At 38.7% G+C, this 22,721-nt stretch overlaps 1 protein-coding gene across 1 annotated transcript; it reads left to right on the plus strand.

The window, feature by feature from the left end:
• The first annotated feature begins 24 nt into the window (after positions 1 to 24).
• LOC111329121 (serine/threonine-protein phosphatase 2A 56 kDa regulatory subunit epsilon isoform) lies at positions 25 to 16,755 on the plus strand. The gene is made up of 14 exons (XM_088724533.1): positions 25 to 196; positions 326 to 491; positions 597 to 793; positions 4,362 to 4,463; positions 7,734 to 7,826; positions 8,518 to 8,648; positions 9,622 to 9,681; positions 10,254 to 10,362; positions 10,707 to 10,760; positions 11,303 to 11,353; positions 11,973 to 12,092; positions 13,673 to 13,800; positions 14,982 to 15,083; positions 15,571 to 16,755. The coding sequence occupies exons 1-14, from the start codon at positions 182 to 184 to the stop codon at positions 15,728 to 15,730; spliced, it is 1,488 nt and encodes a 495-aa protein (XP_088580659.1). The 5' UTR covers positions 25 to 181; the 3' UTR covers positions 15,731 to 16,755.
• Positions 16,756 to 22,721: the final 5,966 nt, after the last annotated feature.

Here is a 22,721-nt window from a genome sequence, read left to right on the forward strand (position 1 = left end):
AGTTAGCCAATGAGAAACAGCGGTGTTTATTCGCTGGTTCCACACTCCATAGCTTAAAGTTATCTCCTCCAAAGGATTGTTTTGAGCAGGAAAAGGAATCAAAACGTAGTAGTAGGCCAAGAAGAGGAAGCGATCTTCCCTCTTCCATCGGGAAATCGCCAATTTGCTATCCACACTTACTATGGACTCTGTGGAAGTAAGTAATGAGTAGAGATCACGTCAAGCATGCTGTTGTTGTCGTTACGTACGACAAGCACTCGCCTCTGTGCAAACATATTCGAAGTCTTGGACTTATTTCGCCACCTTTTCCTCTTTTGTACTTCAGGCAAAAAGGCCAGGTATTAATCCTGCCCCTGCTACCAGTCATCCAGACCCATTTAATCGAAAGTCTGTGAGGAAACCGCAGAAAGCTCAACAGAAAAAGCAGCAAGGATCGTCAAGGTTTCGGTCCAAACCAAGTTTTGAAATCCAACCTCTTAGTCCTTTGAAAGGTGGGTGACAAACTGACTGTAAAGTAGACCATAGGCCTTGTTGGATAATTCTAATATATTGCTGATCACATTTTCTCTAAAATAACCTTTTTGTTTACAAACCAGACGCATCGCCAGCCGAGCAACAGGAATTGTTCATCAAGAAACTACAACAGTGCTGTGTAGTCTTCGATTTCATGGATCCAGTTAGTGATCTTAAGGGGAAAGAAATCAAGCGAGCATGTTTAAACGAACTTGTGGACTATATTGCATCGGGTCGTGGAGTCCTCACTGAGCCGGTATATCCAAAGATAATCGAAATGGTGAGTGAGGGTCAAAAATAGCGATTTGTCTTCGAACATTGTAGGAGGCGCCTGCGAGAGAGAGGATGATTGTATGTCCACAGTTACACAATGCAAGCTAAATTGGTTTGCGCCTACCTTGTGAGCGAGTAAGGCCCTTGAACTTTCATTTGCCCAGCTCTCAGTAGTATATCTTTCACTTATTGCACATATTCAATGTTTGTGAATTATGTTAGCGCTTAAATAAGGAAAAGAACAAGAGTACACCTTGAATGGAAATCAGCATCCGTCGCTAGCCTGTGTTGTTTTAAGCAAGGCGTTAAACAAGTTAAGGAACTCACTTTTGACAAAAGCTTCGGGAGGTGAAATTTATTGCACATACATCATTACCCGTCAAACTTTGTGAATGGAAATGAACTTTGGAAAATTCTAAAACGTTTCCGGATAGTTGCAGCAGAATGCTGATCAGTCCTCCACTTTCCTAGCCGGGGTATTAAATATGTCTCCTAATGTAAATATCATCCCAGCAATGTTTGCGTTGTACACCAGATCACGGCCAAAAGTGCTTCTGTGAATTGTTACTGTACATTCCCTCGGCTCTCCCCTCAAGAGCTTTTCTTTTTTTTCAGTCGGCCAAACAGTATTAATAAAGAGATCAGTTACCTGATATTGCCGCAAAGTAGGAATAGCCCGGCGAACACGTCTTATGAACGAAGTGTTTGCCAAGTCATGTCTTGAACTTGTTATGATATAAATCTCTGAGTAATGAGACAAATTAAACACTTTGGAAGTCACCATTTTCTCTATAAACCTCAATCGTGCTTTTACCTTAAGAGATTACACGATTTTTTTTTACCACTTTTAATCAACGAGTGTGATATTTACCTGCGGGGGATTAACATTTGTACATTTAATTCTTCGTGTGCCGTATACTTTGTTCATGGGTTTTATTGTAGTCTATAATTTCCCAAGAGAAGTTACTTGCTGCAGGATATAAAATGGCGTACTTCCTGATTTTAAGTTCTTGATTGCAGAAATACATGACCAGTTGTAATAATGAATTGCACGGTTTGTTTACAAGTTACCTTAAAGGTGCAAGTGAAAATATTTTAAAGTCATAGTCACGTAATTTGTATCAGTGCAGATGTCCCTTTATCTAGAAATCAATTTTGAGAGGAACACATAATAACAACCATGACAACAATCTACTTTTAAATCCTGCTTTTCATCTAGCAAACTACTAAATACCAGCATGTAGAGGCAATCAATGTATTATAAAATTGAATCTGCTAATCAGTTTTTTTCTCAAGTTACAAGTCTAATAATGAAATTGATCTCCTAACTACACTTGATGTAATCACCACAGAAGGTTCTAAATGATTGAGTGATGTTTGAAGTGGAATAGATGGTAATATGGACAGTTAATTCATGGTCAATTTCTCTAGTCTGATGTATTGCTTATTATGGACTCTGAGATAAACAAATGTTGTCTTCACTGAAAACACTTAGATTTTGAAGATATATTCGAAAGTATTTGTTTTGTCTTTCTTGACAGGAAGATCAATGAATTTAGATGTTTTCATAGAGGATCACTGGTTCAGTGAAATGAATTTGTTCACTTTTCAGTCTCCTGTCAGACACAACTTGGCACTATTATTTTCAGAGTGATAAATTGTTGTTTTATAGCTCTTTTTGTTTAAATGTCAGTGTCAGAAACTCTTTATCATTTCTTTTTACACTTAAGGCAAATGGCTTCATTGAACCATTTGCAAGTATAATACTCATAATTGTCTTAAGTATTCCACAGATGGCAAATGTATTGAATCAGTTGATATCTTCAATAGCTCTTCTGTTTGGTTTTAGGAGAAGTAGCTGGCATTTTGATTTCAGTTAATTTAAGTTGGCCACCCACTACTTAAGAATTTCTAAAAGATTCAGACAGAATTCATAGAAAATGTATAAAGGTTGATCAAGAAAATATTCATGGGAAAACCAACATAGTTTGTAAACATGTTCTGTCATCTAATGGGAAGAGCATCCAAGGACTCATACTTGGCTCTAGACGGAGTAAAATCAAATCTTATTCTAAAGGCCTACAAATGGCTAAGCAATTCTTCAGTTTCAGTTCAAATATGTATCCTTGGGTGTAGGTAACCTATTTTCCCTATTCCCACCAAAATCATCTCCACCATGTAATAAAGAAAGAGTTGAGGTTTTATGAATTATTCTAGTAGGGAACTCTTTGCTCATGAATTATGTGCCTACAGTACTTCGCATTAAGTGCTGCTCTTGTAGAGTCTACAGTGAGAAATCACTTCTCTTGATTTGTCCTTACTTGTTAATGAGATGTGCACTGCCATATACATGTGTCACTGTGATCTTGTAGAATTTCCATGTATCAGTATATTCTTGAGTAAGGTGTGTTGGTAGTAGAGATGCAAATATATTTATGTCTATTCTAAAACTATAGGGTATCGACATTTATTATCCAGCTCGGTGTTTTGACTCATTATTTGTATTTTGACTTGGCCTATGGGCTCGTAAAAACATGGCAGAACTCATAAAAGTACTCGGTGATACTGCCCAAGAAAATGTCTTATAAGATATGTGTATTCGTCCGGTCAGCCCTGGTGAGTACTTTGTGAGCTCAGACTTTGTGGGACTTTTTATCTCAGATGTTTGGTATTTTCTTACCACAATACAAGTACAAATTTCTTCTTTCCTATGGATTTTTGATATGTGGTATATTGACGTGAGCTGACTTGCATACTTATCTAGGTATTCAGTACATAATTTTTACAATTTACGGATAGAGTAGGATAGTGTCTCTATTCCAATCCCCCCACCACCTCCCCCTGACTAGGCCTGCATTTTATTTGGACCTGTTGTTGGTAAACAACTGTCTGTCAGGTGTTTTCTTTTTTTTTTTTTTTTTTTTTTTTTTTTTCCCTAGTGCCCATATACTGTTGGTTCATTTGAACATGTGCATAGAAAAATGTGAAATTGCCAAAAATGCATTTAATTCCTCAATTTTATGTCAAACAATAAAGAACTTTTGGAAGGACAAACAGCATTACTTGACATACAAATCATCAGCCGGTGACAATCCTCACATTAGCTGTTCAAGTTATTTTTCCTGTCTTTTTCTCTACTGATTTCTGTGTTAGCCCAAATAAACATGATTCTGGTAATAAGCATGGCACTGGTAGTTTCCCTTCCTAACTTTTTCCTGGTCCCAAAGCAACTAAAACTAAAACTAAAACTTAAATTTTTGAAGCACTAGGAAACACCATGTTATGTCATTAATATTGTGGCATATTCATCTGTAAGGCAAGAAAAAACAGCGCATTTCAGTTAGATGGGTTAAAATTGAAGGAGATTAATATTGTGATATCCAAGCAACCTTTAAGAAAAAGGTGGGCCTAACCCTTTTTTTTCCAAGGGTAATTGATTAAATATCAATCAAGGAGCTTGACAAATCAGACTTGTTTGTATTTTAGAGATCATTATTGACAAAAAACAACAGTAATAAGGTAAAATATGGTGACCCAGTCACATGGTTAAAACTTCCTTTTTGTGATCTTAATAGGTTGATGCAAACATTTTTCGCACTTTACCACCATCTGATAACCCAGACTTTGATCCTGAGGAAGATGATCCAACACTAGAGGCCTCTTGGCCTCATTTGCAGGTGAGATCTGTATCCGTGTTCATTGTTAACTCATTTTTATCTTGATCTGAGGTACATGTAATTTTTCCAAAGTTGGTGTGGTAGTTTTATACTTGTTCTGCTGTACTCTGGAAGATGGTTTAGGTTTGAGCCCTTCCTGACATCAGTGTGTCCATTCATGGGAAACATTTCCCTCTCTCAAGGTCTCATTTACTAGTAGAAGTTTTTGGGTTCTAAAAACTATTGGATAAGCAAGTGACAATATTTGAGATATCTTTTCCAGGGGTTTCATTAATGTTTTCTGCAGGAGGGCAACTGGTTTTCACAGGCGGGCAAAACTCTTTGAACTGAACTTCTTTATAAGATAAACTTTCTTCCAGATGGTCAAATCAGGTGGGCAAAGCCATCCTCACAACCAGTCAATTTGCCCGGTGCCTGGCCCTCAATGAAACCCCTGCTTTTCATATGCACCAGTTAGCAATTTAACCAAGAGGAAGAGCTTAAAACTCTCCTGTCACTTCACATGTAGGCTAGTTCATCAAGATCATGAACTATATTTCTGAAGGAGTCAGTCCAAGGTATTGAATGATTTTTGGAAAAGAGTAGAATCTTTTTTTCTTGGAAGGAAGTATCTACACAATGGTTTCCCTGGAAAGGTAAACAATCAAGAGACAGCAATAAAGCAAAATGAATTTCAAGGATCATTTAACAGGATGACAAATAACAAACTTGAAAAGTGCCAGGAAGATGTTTTGTTCAAACTACGATGTACCTCAGTCAAATTAAAACAAAAATGAGTTTTGAGACAAAAGGGTGGACTCCTGAAATATTTTCACCCTTCTATCCAGCAATTACTCTCCCAAACTATAATTTTTGTGTATTTTTCAAAGTAAAGATAAAGAAATAACATCCTCTTACCAAAATTCTTGGTACTTACATCAATTTCTTTTTACTTGTGGAAGTTGTATCAATTGGTGCTATATGAAAAGATATCTTTTATTTTAGTAACAAGTTGAAGAAAATAAAGTTTAAGTTCAACCCCTGTGATTTTTATACATATTCTATGGATTTTAGATAGTATTTTTGGTGGCACAACTGATTTGTTGTTTATTATTTTGAAATTGTAATGTTTCCTCAGTATTTACTCTTCAAATTTACATTTTCACTTTGTTGTACTTTGAGAAAAATTTCTTTAAATTTGAGGCTGAGCACTTAGAAACATGATTGCCTTGACTTTTGGAATAGCAGCTAAATAACCACTAACAATTATGGTTCTGTTAGCTGGACATCATCAAACTGATGTTGTTCTTTTTTTCCTTTTTAATTTTGTGTGGAATATTCATTCAAGGTGTGACAATTAGGTGGTTCTTTCCTCTTGCTCTAATTTACATACAACTTGTGATTAAAATGTCACTTTGGGTGTGTGATAATCCAAAATTTAAATGAAATAAATCCTACTTTCTACTTAAAAGCAATGTTCTGTCATAAAGAAAAAATCTTGTGGGAAAGGTTTTAAAAAATGAACAGTAAAAGAAGCATACTTTTACAGTTAAGGCCATTTTTTTCTTTTGCTGGTTCTAGTAAGGTTACATTTGGCTCCATAGCAATATTACATATTACTATGGATTTTACTATTATTGTATCTCTTCACTTGACAAAATTTACGGTAGTTTTGTGATCCCAGCAATGCAATTGAGTTGTCTTATCACAGGCAGTTCCAAAAAAAAAAATAAAAAAACAAGCAGTCAAGGGTTAGTTAATCTCATCAATGTTAATCTTTTCTTGGCTGTAAATTCTAAATTCTGAAGGGTTATATCAAGTGAGATAATTCCTTATTAAAGAAAACTTCTGCCTATATTAGTAAATACACATGTGCAGGTAGATCCTAAAAAAGAAGTGCAATAAGATGGGGAAAAAAAACATTTTTTTAGTGTAATAGTGTTGATATGCCTTAATGTTGACAGCGTGATGCTGAAAAAGGAAGTGCAATAAGATGGGGAAAAAAAACATTTTTTTAGTGTAATAGTGTTGATATGCCTTAATGTGACAGCGTGATGCTGTTAGTGAGTTTTCACAGGTGCTTACCAATACTTGGCTGTGTAGCCGCGCGATGCGGTTCCAGTCCAGGCCCACAAATTGACCCTTGCTCACCATAGAGTCTCCAGTAGCTCAGTGGTTAGAGCATCCGACTAGATCACGGAGGGTCGTGGGTTCAAGTCCCATCTGGGGCTCGGATTTTTTCTATTACACTAAAAAAAATTGTTTCATCTTTACATGCTCACTTTGGAGGTTGGTTGGCCGCATCTTGATATGCCTTAATGTGACAGCGTGATGCTGTTAGTGAGTTTTCACAGGTGCTTACCAATACTTGGCTGTGTAGCCGCGCGATGCGGTTCCAGTCCAGGCCCACAAATTGACCCTTGCTCACCATAGAGTCTCCAGTAGCTCAGTGGTTAGAGCATCCGACTAGATCACGGAGGGTCGTGGGTTCAAGTCCCATCTGAGGCTCGGATTTTTTCTATTACACTAAAAAAAATTGTTTCATCTTTACATGCTCACTTTGGAGGTTGGTTGGCCGCATCTTGATATGCCTTAATGTGACAGCGTGATGCTGTTAGTGAGTTTTCACAGGTGCTTACCAATACTTGGCTGTGTAGCCGCGCGATGCGGTTCCAGTCCAGGCCCACAAATTGACCCTTGCTCACCGTAGAGTCTCCAGTAGCTCAGTGGTTAGAGCATCCGACTAGATCACAGAGGGTCGTGGGTTCAAGTCCCATCTGGGGCTCGGATTTTTTCTATTACACTAAAAAAAATTGTTTCATCTTTACATGCTCAAAAAAAACATTGTGGGTATTATTTGCCATCACAATGTCCACAGTGGTTGCCCTTTTTCATTTCTGGAATTTTCCTTTTGTTTTCAATTTTGTTATATTCAAAGCAGTTTTTATAACCAGGAGATTCTGTAGTTGTTGTTGTTCTGCTAATCATAAAATTTTACTTCTCAAAGCGAAAAATTAGTTTGTTGATATTCAATAGGATAATGATCACCCAATACAAAATGTGAAACACAAATTGATAATAAAGTTGTTCTTCTTTTTTGTGTGTGTGTGTGTGTGTTGGTAAGGTTTTTTGTTTGTCTGTTTTTTCCAACAACTCCATTTTATAGTTTATTTACCTTTTGTATATAATTCATTATCAATAAAAGTGATTATTTGTTTTCTGACTCCTCAGGCTTCTCTGAGTAAGTTCAGGAATAACCTTGCTTCCCATTTTCTTTTCACTGTTTTGCAGATAGTCTATGAATTCTTCCTTCGGTTTCTGGAGTCTGCTGAGTTTCAACCCACCATTGCTAAGAAACACATTGATCAGAAGTTTGTTCTACAGGTAAAACTCCTTTACTTCAACTTTTCTCACTGTCTTCTGTACAGATCTTATGATTTCAGTGCGGAGGACATGGTGTCATTTCAACAATCTCCCTGTTGATATTTTTCTCTCCTCTTGTTACCTGTCTGGTTTATCACATAATGATATTGTAAGGAGAAAGTGCACTTTAGTCTTGTCGAGAATGACAGGGCACAGACAACTCATTTTGACTTGCATACAGACCTCAAGCAATACTACTGAATAAAGATGTTAAAGAAGCTCTGGAGGCATTATGTCAGTTGAAATTCATTAGCAATTGATGGGTTCAGGCTTATTTAAGGTTATCATATATCAAAAGCAATCCTGTAGCAGGAGCTACCCAAGAAGAAACCTCAGACTGGCACCAGCATACTTGAAAGATACTGGTAGAAAAGTGCTAGGGCAACTAGATATTAGCCAATCCAAGCGACAGTAAAGCTTATGAATGATCAGCAGTGCTTATCACAGAAAAAAGACAGTAATTTCTTTGGGACTCTCCTTAAAAATTTCCCCTCATTGAAAACAGCAGCTGTTGACAACATTGACTTGAGGTTGAGCTTGGCTCAATTACATTACTCTCAATTTCTTATAACTTTGCAGACAGAGTTTTAATTACTGTTGAAAATATTCCAGTGATAGTATCTAATTTTTTCTTTATATTTTATTGCGGTAGCTTTTAGAACTCTTTGATAGTGAAGATCCTCGCGAAAGGGACTTCCTCAAGACTGTACTTCACAGGATATACGGGAAGTTCCTTGGACTCAGAGCATACATCAGAAGACACATCAATCATATATTTTTAAAGTATGTACCGGCAGAACTTAACTGGTTGTCAGTGAGCCAGACACTACAAATTAGAGATACAGTTCTGGCCCCGGTTGTTCGAAGGATGGATAACGCTATACACTGGATAAATCTCTATCCGGTGGATGGCGCAGTACATTTTGGTATCACTTATCCGCTGGATAGCGATTTATCCGTTGGATAGCGTTATCCGCCCTTTGAACAACCGGAGCCTGGCCTATAAATGTGCCAATAATTTATCACCCGACTACTTATGTAACAAGTTACAAAAACGCACCACCATACATGATTGAGCCACGTGGCATAGCAACAAACTCCAGATCCCTTTTTATAGGTCCGCGAATGGGCAACAAACCTTTACCTAAAGAGCAGTTTCAGTATTAAATTCCCTGAGTAGTGACCTAGTGAACTTGCCTTCAGTAAAGTCACTGAAACATTCTTTGAAGTACTCCCAAAGAGGGGCACATTAATAGTCTTTGTATGATACCCATTGGATATATACATACATACATTAGTTGAAGAATCAAAGAGGATGCATCGATTCTCTGTTACTCTGAGTTTCGCACCAAAGCACTCGAAAAATTCTGTCTGACGAGCGCTTCGGCGCGAAACTCAGAGTAACAGAGAATCGATGCGTCCTCTTTGATTCTTCAACTAATGTATACCCAACTCTGCTAATGCAGCATTGAGCACTTTATGACAAGGTAGGCTCTACCCTCACATTTATATATATATATATATATATTTCATTTTTATTACCCTATTTTAAGTTGTTCATTTGTGATTGTAAATTGTGTACCCATTGTCAATAGTTGCTGAAAAGCCTATACAGGAGTAATTATTAAAGTTCATTCATTCATTCACATGCTTTTTTGTTTTTTCTTGTTGGTTTTTTAAATTAATTTATCATGAAGTGTAGTGTTTTGTTATTTCTTGTAAAGGGTTGGTGAATTTGATTTATTTCGTGCTGCAGATTTGTTTACGAGACTGAACATTTCAATGGGGTTGGAGAACTGCTTGAAATCTTAGGAAGGTGAGTTTTGATGAGTACTCATGTCTGTGCATCCTTTAGAATGCAGCATTTCCCCTCTTTTTTTTTTCTCTCTTTTTTTTAATTTTTTAATTTTCCAATGTGTTACAGATTGCTTGCAACACTCTTGTCATTGACTGAAGTTTTCAGATGTATGACAGAAACATCATTTTAGAAGAGATGGTGTTATGAAGAGGTTATATGCGATAGAAAAAAAATGAATTTGTCCCAATGGAAATGGATGGTAGAGTTAGATTTGGCAAGATTAGATTAATTGAAAATCACAAGTTATTTATAGCATCATAAACATGGTATGCATCACCTGATTGGCCAGTTCAGTGTCCAAGCAGATGCTTTATCAAGTTATAGAGCCCATGTGTAACTAGTTATGTCATTGTAGCAATAGAAGCCACTTGGGATGTTGGAAGAACACCAGGAAAGTTTAGAAATCACAAGCTGAAAACAAGTGATTTATAAGCCTTCCTGATGTTCTCCTCATGAAGGGCCCAGAAAAAGAGGTTCTATTGCTTAAATAGAAATCAGTGAAATAAAGATCCTCTGTGCTTGTGTTTCAGCATCATTAATGGATTTGCACTCCCTCTCAAGTCTGAACACAAGATGTTCTTAAACCGTGTGTTGATTCCTCTACACAAAGTCAAGTGTTTGGGCCTCTACCATGCACAGGTGAGAAGACATTCAGGGAACATTGAACAGATGCCTAAAAATTGATATTGATTCCTTGTCACAGAGTGTGGACAAATGATGAACATTTTTTCCTGAATTTGTTACACAGTTGCTTGTAAATCGGTGCTTCTTCTCTGCATTAAGTGCTTTAACAAAAAAGAATTACCTGGTCATATATGAGCATGATGTAACTGTCTATCAGTAATTGACTTGTATCATTAACATTTCCAGCGGCTAGAACATCGCACATGTGATAGTTCAATTTTAAAAAAAAGTCAGCCTGTTTGTTGATATACCCTTTTGGTTATTGTTACTTATGTTTCATGCTCATCTGTTTGTTACAGTTAGCATACTGTGTTGTTCAGTTTCTGGAAAAGGATGCCACACTTACAGAAAATGTGAGTATTTTAAAATAAGAATTTTTTTTTTGCTCCTGTTTTCTGAGATAATGCCCTTTTCAATGACATGTGACCAAAGGTAACAATAAACTCTTATAGGTGAGCTCTCAGGAGAAAATTTGGAGAGTTCACTCTTTAGCATGACACTTTGGCTCTCAAAGTGTCTCCACCCTCCCCCCCAGGAGTAATGATGTGTACCATAGCTGTCATGATACTTGACTAATTTGGGTTGGGGGGAGGGCAGGTACCTATATCTGTGATGGACAACAGAACAAGTGGCAATACTTTCAGTCACCTCTTGCTTTGGAAACAGGAAAAAGGTCTAGCCCTAATTGGTCTGTAGTCTTGTAAGAGACCCTGAATCAGTGTGCATATTCTCCATACTATTCTCCCTACGTTTCCCACAATGCTGACAAGGAGAATTTGTTTTAAGATCAGGAGCTTGATGGCGATTATTTCCCTTACTTTCACGACATCAGTGGTAAAATTAGATATGAGTCACTCTTAGGGGTTAAAGTGTTGGACATGTGTGTTTCTTTCAGGTTGTTTTAGGCTTACTAAAATACTGGCCCAAAACAAGCAGTCAAAAAGAGGTAAGGAATGCTTCCTCTGTGGGCAGAATCTTTTTCTATTTTCCTAACATCAACTAGGTTCTTTAAAGGAAGGTGGTTTAGTAATTGTTACCAGCAGTTTGGGTCGTTTGCTGAGCAGACTTTCCACTTTATATTGCATAAATTGTGAAAACTTTTGTCTGTCTCTTGGGTTTTTATAACGGTCTCCCAGCCTCCCTGGTGTGTCGATGAGGCCATGTAAACTCGGAATAAGTCCTCCTCTGCTTAACTTGTCATAATTTGGATGTATAAACAAAGTTGAATTGGTAAATTGGCCACCGTAACGATTACAAAAGCTGACGTTTCGAGCGTTAGCCCTTCGCTCCGACGAAGGGTTAACGCTCGAAGCGTCAGCTTTTGTAATCGTTACGGTGGCCAATTTACCATTTCAACTTTGTTGATATATCCAAATTATTTCGTTACCCCCACCGACGCAGCCCCAAACAGTTTCTTTAGAAACTATCAGCCTTTATTCATTAACTTGTCATAGATAATCAACTTAATGAGGTGCAGTTCAGCAGTTTCTTTGGAGATTAATATCTCAGTTAATTTAATCTTTTTTACTCTCTGCTCATACAAAGTCATTCCCTTCGCATCACAGGTGATGTTCTTAGGCGAGATTGAAGAAATTCTAGATGTAATAGATCCAACCCAGTTTCAAAAAGTAATGGAACCACTTTTTAAAACTATCGCAAGATGTGTGTCAAGTCCTCATTTCCAGGTGAGTTTGCGAGTTAGCCTGGGAACTAGCCTGGGAACTTAAACCTGCGAGCTGGCAAGCCTGCGAGGCGCCTAGCCAGCTCGCGCCGCAGGGAGTGCATTGCATTCTCGTGCGTGCCAGTGAAGACTATCATTTAGACTATAGATTGCTTTATTGGCAAATTATGGGCAATTTTTTTGTACTGATGGGCGGGACGGGAAATGGGTCAAAGGTCTCCCTCTTGGAAATCCGGCTGTCGACAAGGCTTTTAAGATTATCTCAGATTAGTTAAAAACGCAGCCAAAAGCGGGGATTACGCCCAATAACAAAGAGAGTGGCGTCAGTCACTCTGGGAGAACTTTGTCAAACCTTACTAGTTAGCTGTTAATCCTATAAGAAGGCAATTTGTTCATTCCCCATTAGGGCGACAGAGCTGAATAATGAAATGCTACTTCAGAGGGTATGCGGTCAAAAACGCGGGCTGAAGTGTCCTAGGTCTAAAATTTAGCGAAATTAGCGGAAAATTACCTTGGTCCCAGAGGTTCTCTTCTCTCTACCGGAGTACGAGAATTCGGCGCAAAGCGCCGACCAACGAGCTGCAAAGCAGCGAGCGGAGAGAACCTCTGGTCAGGACCTTTGAGAATCTCACTTTCATGCCACCAAGCTTCGGGTGACAGCCATCAATCACGCCCCTTTCCGACAACCAATCAGAGTAAAGTACTAAAATACCTCTGGGGGTAAAATACCTCTGATTGGTTGTCGGAAAGGGGCGTGATTGATGGCTGTCACCCGAAGCTTGGTGGCATGCAAGTGAGATTCTCAACGGTCCTGACCAGAGGTTCTCTCCGCTCGCTGCCTTGCTGCTCGTTGGTCGGCGCTTCGCGCCGAATTCCCGTACTCAGGTAGAGAGAAGAGAACCTCTGGGACCAGGGTAGCGGAAATAATAAGGGCTGACTTTTAACCGAGGAACTCTGTTTTCGTCGAAGGCACTTTCCTATTTCCAGAGTTTTTAAGGAGAAAATTAATTTTTGAAAATGTTTAAGGGGTGTACCAAGTTTTTGGAGATTTTTTTGTAAAAGAGAAGTGGCAAGGAAAGAGACGCCATGCGAACAACTCGAAATCTGTTTCCGCGGCAAAACCTAGCGCATGCGTGTACGTTATTCAGCTCTGTCTATTAGGGCATCATTATTGCGTTTACAAACCCTTTCTACAATCACCCTAAAGAAGATTGTTTCCCTTTCTTTATTGAGAATGTGCCTGTGCCTACTTTAACCGATTGAAAGGCACTACCGAGTAAATGAAACAATCACAACAACAGCAGAAACAAAACAAGAATTTTAGCGTAGATTACCCCTTTTTATCTCTAGGGAAATAATAATTTCCCTCTTTGGCGATCTCCAGCCTGAGGGGTAAAGCCGCTGATTTCTTGTGAACGCGCACAGCTTACGTATGAAATCAGGCATGGCAAGGACGTGAAATGCAATTCTGTGGAATAACCTTTAAAAAGATTGGGGTCGTGAGAATGAACGCAGACTCTTCCGATAGCCTCTCCTCTCCAAGGAACTGTATCACTTGACTCGTTTTCTCTCTTTTCTTCCCAGGTTGCCGAGCGAGCGCTTTACTTCTGGAATAACGAATATATTATGAGCCTTATTGAAGAAAACTCGAATGTCATCTTGCCTATCATGTTTTCGTCCCTCTATAGGATATCCAAAGACCACTGGAATCAGTAAGTGCTAGAACTAATGCAACATACTGTCATTGTCGTGCATTCTCGTCTTTGTGCAGGCTGCGTCTGGGGAATCGTATCAAGTTCCGGGGTCGTTTTCTTCTAATCCTCAGCCTTCAAGCGTCATCTCTCTTGTTAAGAAGGATTAGTAAATACAATTTAATATGTCTAGTAACAAACCTCTACCATACCTCTTGACCTAAGACTTGAGAAACCAAAGTGTACGACAAGTCAATTTTGTAGCGCAGTCGTGGTGCAGGAGAATGAGCTGTAGGTGATATGGATAAATATATCCTTAATACCGAGCTGTTGAATAGATGATAGCCAAATCAAGAAAAAGTATTCCCAGCTTTAAGCCTGACTCGTGAAAGGCGTGTAAAAATCGAAATCAACTCTTTGGGTTTTTAATCCTGGATTGTTGCTATCGCTCTTAAAAAAAAAAAAAAAAAGACATCAAATATTTACAAACAGTACGTGTGCGGTTATCGATCTTTGCTTGTTCCTTCGTCAAATGGCGCTAACGAAGTGTTGTTACATTCGAATGTTTGTGGTCTCAGGTTTTGACGCTGAAGTTGCCGTTCCCGAGTCTGTCACAATTAGTGAAAATCTCACTCTTAAGTTTTTTTTTTTTTTTTTTTTCAAGCATTCAGCAGAAAAAAGAAATGTGATATGTGGTCATTAACTTGAATGTCTTGATTGATTGATTTACTGACTTTGCTCTGACGAAGGGCTAACGCTCGAAACGTCAGCTTTTGAACTCTTTACGGTGGCCAATTTACAATTTCAACTTAGTTGATATAACCAAATTACCTGATTTAATGACTGACTGATTGATCGATCGATTGATTGATTGATTGATCTATCAGGGTAATTGGTTATATCAACTAAGTTGCAATAGTAAATTGGCCACCGTAACGAATAAAAAAGCTGACGTTTCGAGCGTTAGCCCTTCGTCAGAACGAATGGCTAATTACCCCCACCGACGCAGCACCACAGTTTCTTTAGAAACTTTCAGCCTTGATTGATCTATCGATCGACTGATTTGATCGATTGATTGCGATAAATTAACAGCATTTGTATTTTTATTTAATTTATTTTGTGTCACCGTGTAATATTTCTAAGGGCAATAAACCAGATGTTATAAAACACTAAATGCCGAACTGGCTACTTTTCCTTTTCAGAACCATCGTGGCTCTCGTTTATAACGTTTTGAAGACTTTCATGGAAATGAATTCAAAACTGTTTGACGAGCTCACTTCTTCGTATAAAAGCGACAGGCAAAAGTAAGAGCAGTTCCTTATTTTATTATGATTTATGTGTTTTCTTGTAGCTTTCTTTTTTTTTTTTTTTTTTTTTTAATTTTGGCGAAAGAAGAAATGGAATAAGAGCCATTTGAAGCAAGAGCCATTTGAAGCAAGAGCCATTTGAAGCAAGAGCCATTTGTAATTCTACTTTCAAGCAGTAAAGATACATGCAGAAATTTCAGCAGACTCATTGGTTAAGAGCTTGTGAATTAGCCCAAACTGAGTGGAAAGTTGAAATTGAGTGTAGAGAGGTTAAGTCAGTTATGTGTTATTGAATACATATCGAATATATTTTTTTTCAAATTTGGTTTCAACAGAGAACATTTGATATGTAAGTTATGAAATATGAAAATGACTCGGTTCATTCACTAAGTGAACATGGTTACTCAACCGACCTTCACGCTTTCACTGGTTCTAAATTTTGTTTGTTTTTGTTTTGTTTTGTTTTATTTTTTCGTTTAAACAGGGAAAAGAAAAAGGAGAAAGAAAGAGAAGAGCTCTGGAAGAGACTCAATAAGTTGGAATTAGATTCCAAAAACAAGTCAACTTCCGTGGCGTCTAATCCCGCGGGTTCCAGCCCTAATCCCACGACCAGTACGGGATCCGGGTCAGCGACGAAGAGCTGAGCCAGCGGCTAGACCGTCTCCGACATTTTGATTAGTGTGACAGTGTTTCCGCAACACTCCGTTCACCGGTGACTGAAAGAAATTATTAATTTCCAATTTGAGGAAGTTGAACTTCGACTTACCACACGTCCTTCGAGAAAGCACGAAAGAATTTATTAATTTAAGATGTCGTATATTGTTCACACTACTCGCGAGTTGTTGCGTAACCCGTCTCTTAAAACTAGTAGTTACCTCGGCGGAGATCGGTTGGTGAAATGAGCTCCGACGCGCGCCGTTTTATCCTGTAGGTTGTTGGATGTGCTTCGTCAGCCCGCCTACCCGTCGGCGCTGGGCATGCGCAGTCGACCCGTATTTATAATGTGGATGACCTGTTCTTGTCATACTTGGTAGCACAGTAACCATGGTAACCTAGGTATATGACCAGCGTGGAGTGGCGATTCTCCGTAGCTGGTTCCCCCTTTAGGCCTGTAGGAAACCAAAGCTTAGGAAGAAATAACGTGTAATCAATTTCTGTAGATAGCCCCTTTCTTGACAGGAAACCTCGGCTGTGAAACAGGTGTAATATTTTCCAAGTTTGGAAGAAGTGGTTTATTTTTTCTATTTGGAATCAATGAGTGATATAAGGGCTCTTTTAGGAAAATTGTCGCGGCTTCCCAGGGAAAGAGAGCAAAGGCAAAGGTTGTACCCCCGTTTCAAAATGATTCTCTTTAAAATCCTCGGAGTTCTTTCTTAATTTACTGAAAAATCATCGAATCAACTAATGAAACTTAAAAAAAAAAAAAAAAAAAAAAAAAAAAAAAGGAAGAAAGAAACAGAACTACGACACTGCTTTCCAGCCGAGGTTTCCTTTTACATTTTGCCGTCCTGTTTCTCTAGCAGTTTTTTCCATGTAGGTAAGTTTTTACTCCGGGATCGCATTTCTTTACTGCTTTCAAACAGTTCCTGTAAGGGAAACGGACTGACTGAGTTGAAGGTATTTTTCACGTGACGAGGGAACGAACAATAAACCGTATAGATATTCAGGATGTGCTGCTTTGTTCCAATGCTTTCCAAACGAGCCGACTTTTTTAGTGAGGGTGTGGACATATCGAGGACAATTTTCACCATACGCAGGAAAGTTGCTTTTTCGACTGAGTGTCGTAGAACCGAAACCAAACCGAGATACTCTGGTTTTATTTACTGAGTTGATAACATGAATTTGCCACCGTGAAGTTTCTAAAGTGGCCAATTTACGTTATCAACTCAGTTGATAAAACCGAATTATCTTGTATAACTCTCCCTTGAACACAGCACCACCCCTCTTCCTCCCGAACCCCTTTTTATTTGCTTTAGTCTAAACGACCAGTCAGAACAATGGGAATTCTAACAGAGAGCCAGTTAGGGCAAAAAAACAAACAAGTAACTTGTCTGAAGAGCGGGGAAACGATTTAAAGAGGCTTGCATTTTCTTGACAAATCGAAGAGCGAAGGAAAATTCCCCTCCCCGGCGTTGTAGCAAGAAATTGACTGTACCTTCTACGATGCATTGCAGAGCTACTATGTGATTGTTTTCATAGCCTGCGTTATACTGGCGCGTGAAGTCTGAGGAGGAGATTCTGGGATGGATTCCGTTTTTTCACAAAATACGGAAAGATATGAATGAAACCACCTGGGACGGAAAAAGTATAGCCAGCATGGAGGATTAATTTCTGGTTGAATCTACTCTATTGGCCCAAGCAATATGCTTTGTCATTAAATATTCAACTCTGAAAATTGCATTTCTAGTGTTCTCGTTGGTTAATTCACTCAACTCAGATATCAGCTCATATTCCGAGTCACCTTGTATGGAAATGCATTGCGTCAACTGTTGCGGAGCTGAAAAAAAGCTCCAAATATCCAAACGTTCAGGATTTAATGAAATTTAATAAGACAATTATTTTTTCGGACGGAGTGATGCGACAACCGAAAAATACGTCTCGAATTCGGGATCCCCAAAGCCTAGATTTTTCAGGCTTTCCGTTATGCAACTAAAATAAGAGAGTGGTGAAGTCTGAGCTAAGAGGAAAAAGAGAGATTCTAATTCCCCTTAATTGATCGAGCCTTAGACTTTCAGATAAAAGCTAAGCTTTTGCTGAGCCTTCGATTAGTGAATTTGAGCGAAAGAGAGATCGGGTGTACTTTAAATTGCCATTTCGAGGACCATACCCCTGACAACTGTTGATCGCTTGTCCGCCTCCACTTGTCTCCATTGACTGAAAAGAAGGCACAGGCTCGCTGGATAAACTCCGACAGTGTTGCCCAGATAACCCTAATAACGACTTGGACCTTACTTTGTTTTTGTGTGTGCGTGTGTAGGGGTGTAGACCTAGGGTTTGTATAAATGAAACACCCCAACATAGCACGGCAACGCTTGAATACCGCCCGCAATACCATGAAACTTCCGTTGCGGGTTTGTTCAAAACACAATTAAGTAAACCTAGTGAGCGTTAAGCAGCCGGCATAAAGTTTTGATCTTGCTCTATAGCCTTACAGATTGCTCTACTGTTAAAATTTTACTGGTTCATTTTTTCCATCTACCGAGATTAACCCCCATTTAACGGTAGCCACGAGCATGCTTCCTTTTTTGAGTCGAAGAAATAAGAAGTCAAGTTTAGCATCTAATTTTGGTTTGGCGCTACCTGCCTGTCGAGCAACTGGACCATAAACCTCGTCGGTTCCCTTTTAACGCGGTAGTAGTTAGAACAAAACGACACTTTTCTGCATTTAAATTCAACACTTTTCGTTGCAAGTCCAAGATTCAGATCCGACTGATTCCTTTTTAAGACTGATTCTTTGAAACATATTTTCTGTTCATTTACCAGGGCACGAACAGGACGGAATGTAAAGCAGTGATGTTAAAACATTATGGAATATTTGGGTTCTGTATGTCTCATTGCAGATTCTTTCCTTATATACCCGGATTCTAACATTTTGCTTCTAGTTTTAGGTCTTCCCCTGATCCAACCTATGATGAAAGTGCAGCTCGAATTAATCTTACAAAGCCTCTCTTTGTAAGTGGATTCCCTATGGAGAGTATTTTTATTTATTGATCCCAAAAATGATTATTATATTTTCAGCGCAGGTGTGATTGTTTTGCGAGGTCAAACGACAATAACCTGACTTAATGGATACCCTGCTCAAGTCTGGAATAAATCGAATATTGCAGTTATAATAACTATATGATATAACACAAAATAGTTTTCAAAAATATATGATTTCAAAGAGAATATAACAAGGTAAATACATAATGAAGACTGGTGGCCGAGCGATCACTTCCGGCGTCCACCCGTGGAAACCTGGTTGAAGTTCATAGCACAAGTACTGTAACACCGGTTCCATTCGGAACGCTTCGATGCACTGTCTATCGTGGAATCAATGATGGAACTGTGTTAAATTTGTCGCTGTGACGCCCGCTAAACAAAGCAATTTTCGATGCTCTATGGAAACTCATGCCAGCCTGCGGGATAAGTGATGCTGAACGAAGCTCCCGTGAACTAAACAAGTATTGCTGTACGTTGGTAAAGATTTCGTTTTTTCAACTTTCCAAGGTACGTGAAAATTGTCAGGTTTTCTTGCTAGGATTTAATCCTTTTTTACCTCTAAAGACAGGGTGGTTTTGCGAGTTCTGTGCGCCGGGCACTGATATCCTTTGACTGAAGTTTCACTTACGTCAGTAGAAGGGGTTACAATATTGGCCGCAAAGCGCTCAGAGAGAGTTGCTTAAGATGGTTTTGGAAGCTACCTTGCATTGAATGATCTATGGGAAAAATTTTCTAAGATCTTTTCCTGAATACTCTTCGAGTCACTTGAGCAGCTAAACAGGTAGTAGGCTTTTGTTACACAACTGCAACTTCCTGCTACTTAACATTCCTCCGCTCGTTCCATATCAACTCAGCTTTGTAGCTGCAAACGAAGTGTTTCTGTATTTTCTAGACGGCTGTAAGGTTATCTCTCTGTATTTAGGCTGTGAAACCTTCTTATTCTCAAGCAGCTCTAATTTAAACTGGAACCTCTTTTAAGTCCTTCGCGAATTGTTAATTATTCATTGCTTCTCCATGTTAACTTTCTTAATCCTATCATGAAATAGGCCTCGGTTCTGGAAAAAATGTTGTGCATTTAGTCAATGCTGCGAAATCTTAAACGCTCTTGAAGTATTTTTGGCGGAATTTGCATAAGACAACCTATTTATTTCCGTCGATCTAGCCCATTGTATTTTGTTTAGCAATTCCTACTTGCACCAGGTCAAACCACATGAAATCGCAGCAAGAAAATACTGACCATCGCATTTCGCGAAGAAAAATTTTAAGTTTCAGACTGTCCGAAAAAGGAGTTATCTCAAATAACTGGCTTCCATTATCCCTTTCACTAACGAACCAGGATTTATGGCCCTAAGGTAATATCTTCGAAACAATTTACGTCAGCATAAGATTCTCTCTCATTGCGTAATTTTCTAGGGAACAGCGGAACACAATATCTGCATATATTACACCATCAAGAGAAAGTATGTGATTTGTTGAAGGATATCTCAAGAGGAAATTTCAGAAATATCTACTTAGCTGGTTATTTTGTAGATACCGACACCTGAAAAATGACACACCAAGTTGCAACCTGGATTTATAAAGCCTAGCTAGTGACAATGCAAATATTATTCCCTTCAGTGAACTTTACTGATCGAGTCAGTCTTTACATTTCCCGGACTTTAAAACTAAATGTTATTTCAGTTTATTTTCTGGTGAGTCGCTTCAGTGGTCCATTAGGAGGAGCTGGGTGATTTTATCCACGTGTATTAGAAACACAGGTACCCTGAAACTGGATAGACTGATTAATCGGTGGGGAGAATACCTCTCCCGGCATAAATACAGTCACTTAGGACCAACCGATTGCATACATTATCCAACCAGATCTCTTTGGAATTCAGTCAGTGATTGGAGAGCAGCTTTCACTGTCTGTTTCTAGACTTATTTTTTGGCCGAAACTTGTCTTTGTAATGCTCCTCAATAATTAAAGGGAAACCGGCACTGACCGTTTATAGTTTGCGTAAGTTGCAGAGGCTGGAGTAATGTTGGGGCACAAGTTCCAAACAGTTTTGCAGGGCGAAAAATATCATTCTCTTATGAGCAAACAGCCAGCCGGGAGTTTTTTTTCAAAGGAGTATACAACTTGAGCTTTGAATGATTGATATAATCTGCACAGACCACAGTTTTTTTTTTTTTTTTTTTGCTCGTGGCCTCTTTTAGTTTCGTACACAAAGGAAAGTCCGCAGTTGCTCTGAAACAGGAGCGATTTAAAGTGAGCAAAACTAAGTTATTAGCGCAGAGGTCTGGGAACCACTTGCGACTTTCATGCAAAATATGAAGGATTTTTCCTTTATTTGTCTATTAATTAATTTTGGAAATTAAAGGCTTCAGTGAAACACTCAACACACTGCAAAAGGTGTGCGCATTCGATCGTGAAAGAATTTGAAATGAGCAGCTAAAATTATTCCAAATTTTATTCTTTTTAAAAAGAGACTTTAAAAATCGGATGTTACTGTATCATTCCTATTGTCACGTGTAGTCCCAGCCCAGTTTTCAGCTTTAGTGACACAATTATTGTTGCTATTTTATTGAAAAATATACCACTTCAATTTTAAATTCACGGCACCTGGCTGGCTGCATGGTTTAAGAACTCCTGTGATATCCGGTATGTGCGGTGGAAGGTAAAGATTTCATCAGATTTTGTCAAACTGCGAGAGCGGAATTGGAGAAAGGTGGAAATTTTCCGGATGCAATTGCCCTTTGTGGACATAAATCCAAAGCGGTAGCTGATCGCCTCTTTTACAAGACCATGCAAAACCTGCTTTCCGACCGGTGTTCGTTTACAAAACGTTTATGGGACGAAAAATAAGAGATCCTGGTCGCATGTAAAATTCATGACCATTTTCTTCAGAGCACTGAACCTGAGAGATGGTTTCTGACGGGAGTTAGTATAAGTTTAAGGAAATTTGAGGCAAAGTCAAATTCAAAGAGAGGCATCTCGATGGCTATGCAAGCAAACATGATGCGTCACAACTGAAAAAAGTGGCCAGGTGAGTGCCTTTGTTCCCCGCGCGAGCCCTATGGATTGCCTTACAAAACATTTTGCAAATGATTTCGTTCAAGCGATTGTTACGCTCTACTTTTCAGCAGCTTGCATCATTTCAATTCAAGCTGGGCTCTTGGGCAACACAAATTTACTTCTCTAGGGGCGAGAATCAATTTTGAGAAATATTAGTGATGTCCGATACGAATTTCTTGTGCGGAAATTCAACGGCTTTTAGTAGAGGTTGCATTTGCATTCAAAACGCCTTTTGGATCAAAAGCTATCGAAGGTTTTTAAATTGAATATATCTGTTTGCTTGCAGCCAGTATTTTCAAAGAATTACTAAAAATATATTGCGTCAGTCTCAACCCTCCAGTTTCGGAGTGCACATGATCGTTTAAATTTCCTTGAACGAGGCTCTTCAGGTTGAAAATATTTTTAATCTTATGCCTGCTGTCATTTTAGCAATACGTGCCTTAAATTCACGCATTTCCTGAGAAATCAACGATAAACAATGGATTTGTAAAGGGCAAATCTGCTCGAGGATAAGCAATTGTTCTGTGTAGCGGAGACTGATTTGAAATCTCCTGAGACTACAAATTTCTGACCTTTTGTCCCGTTAACAGCAGTGAAACACACCAACAGGTGTCCAGAATGAGCTTTCCGAAAACATGCCTGAAAAAAACATGCGAAATAGCAGCGCTATAGATCCCAAATGATGAGGTTGCGACTTTAGAAAATTTCTCGTAAAAGAATTTTACGAGCGTCACTCGTCGTCAAAGTAACACGATTTCAAATTCATGCTTTGTTTGCGGATCGCGGAAAATAAAAAAAGAAAATCTCTGCGCGAAAAATTCCCTAATTTTCCCCTAGCAAACTGGTTTCAATTTCCGCTTTCGGTCAATGTCCACATT

This window comes from Stylophora pistillata, chromosome 6 (genome assembly GCF_964205215.1).
Source record: "Stylophora pistillata chromosome 6, jaStyPist1.2, whole genome shotgun sequence".
NCBI classification, from domain to species: Eukaryota; Metazoa; Cnidaria; class Anthozoa; order Scleractinia; family Pocilloporidae; genus Stylophora; species Stylophora pistillata.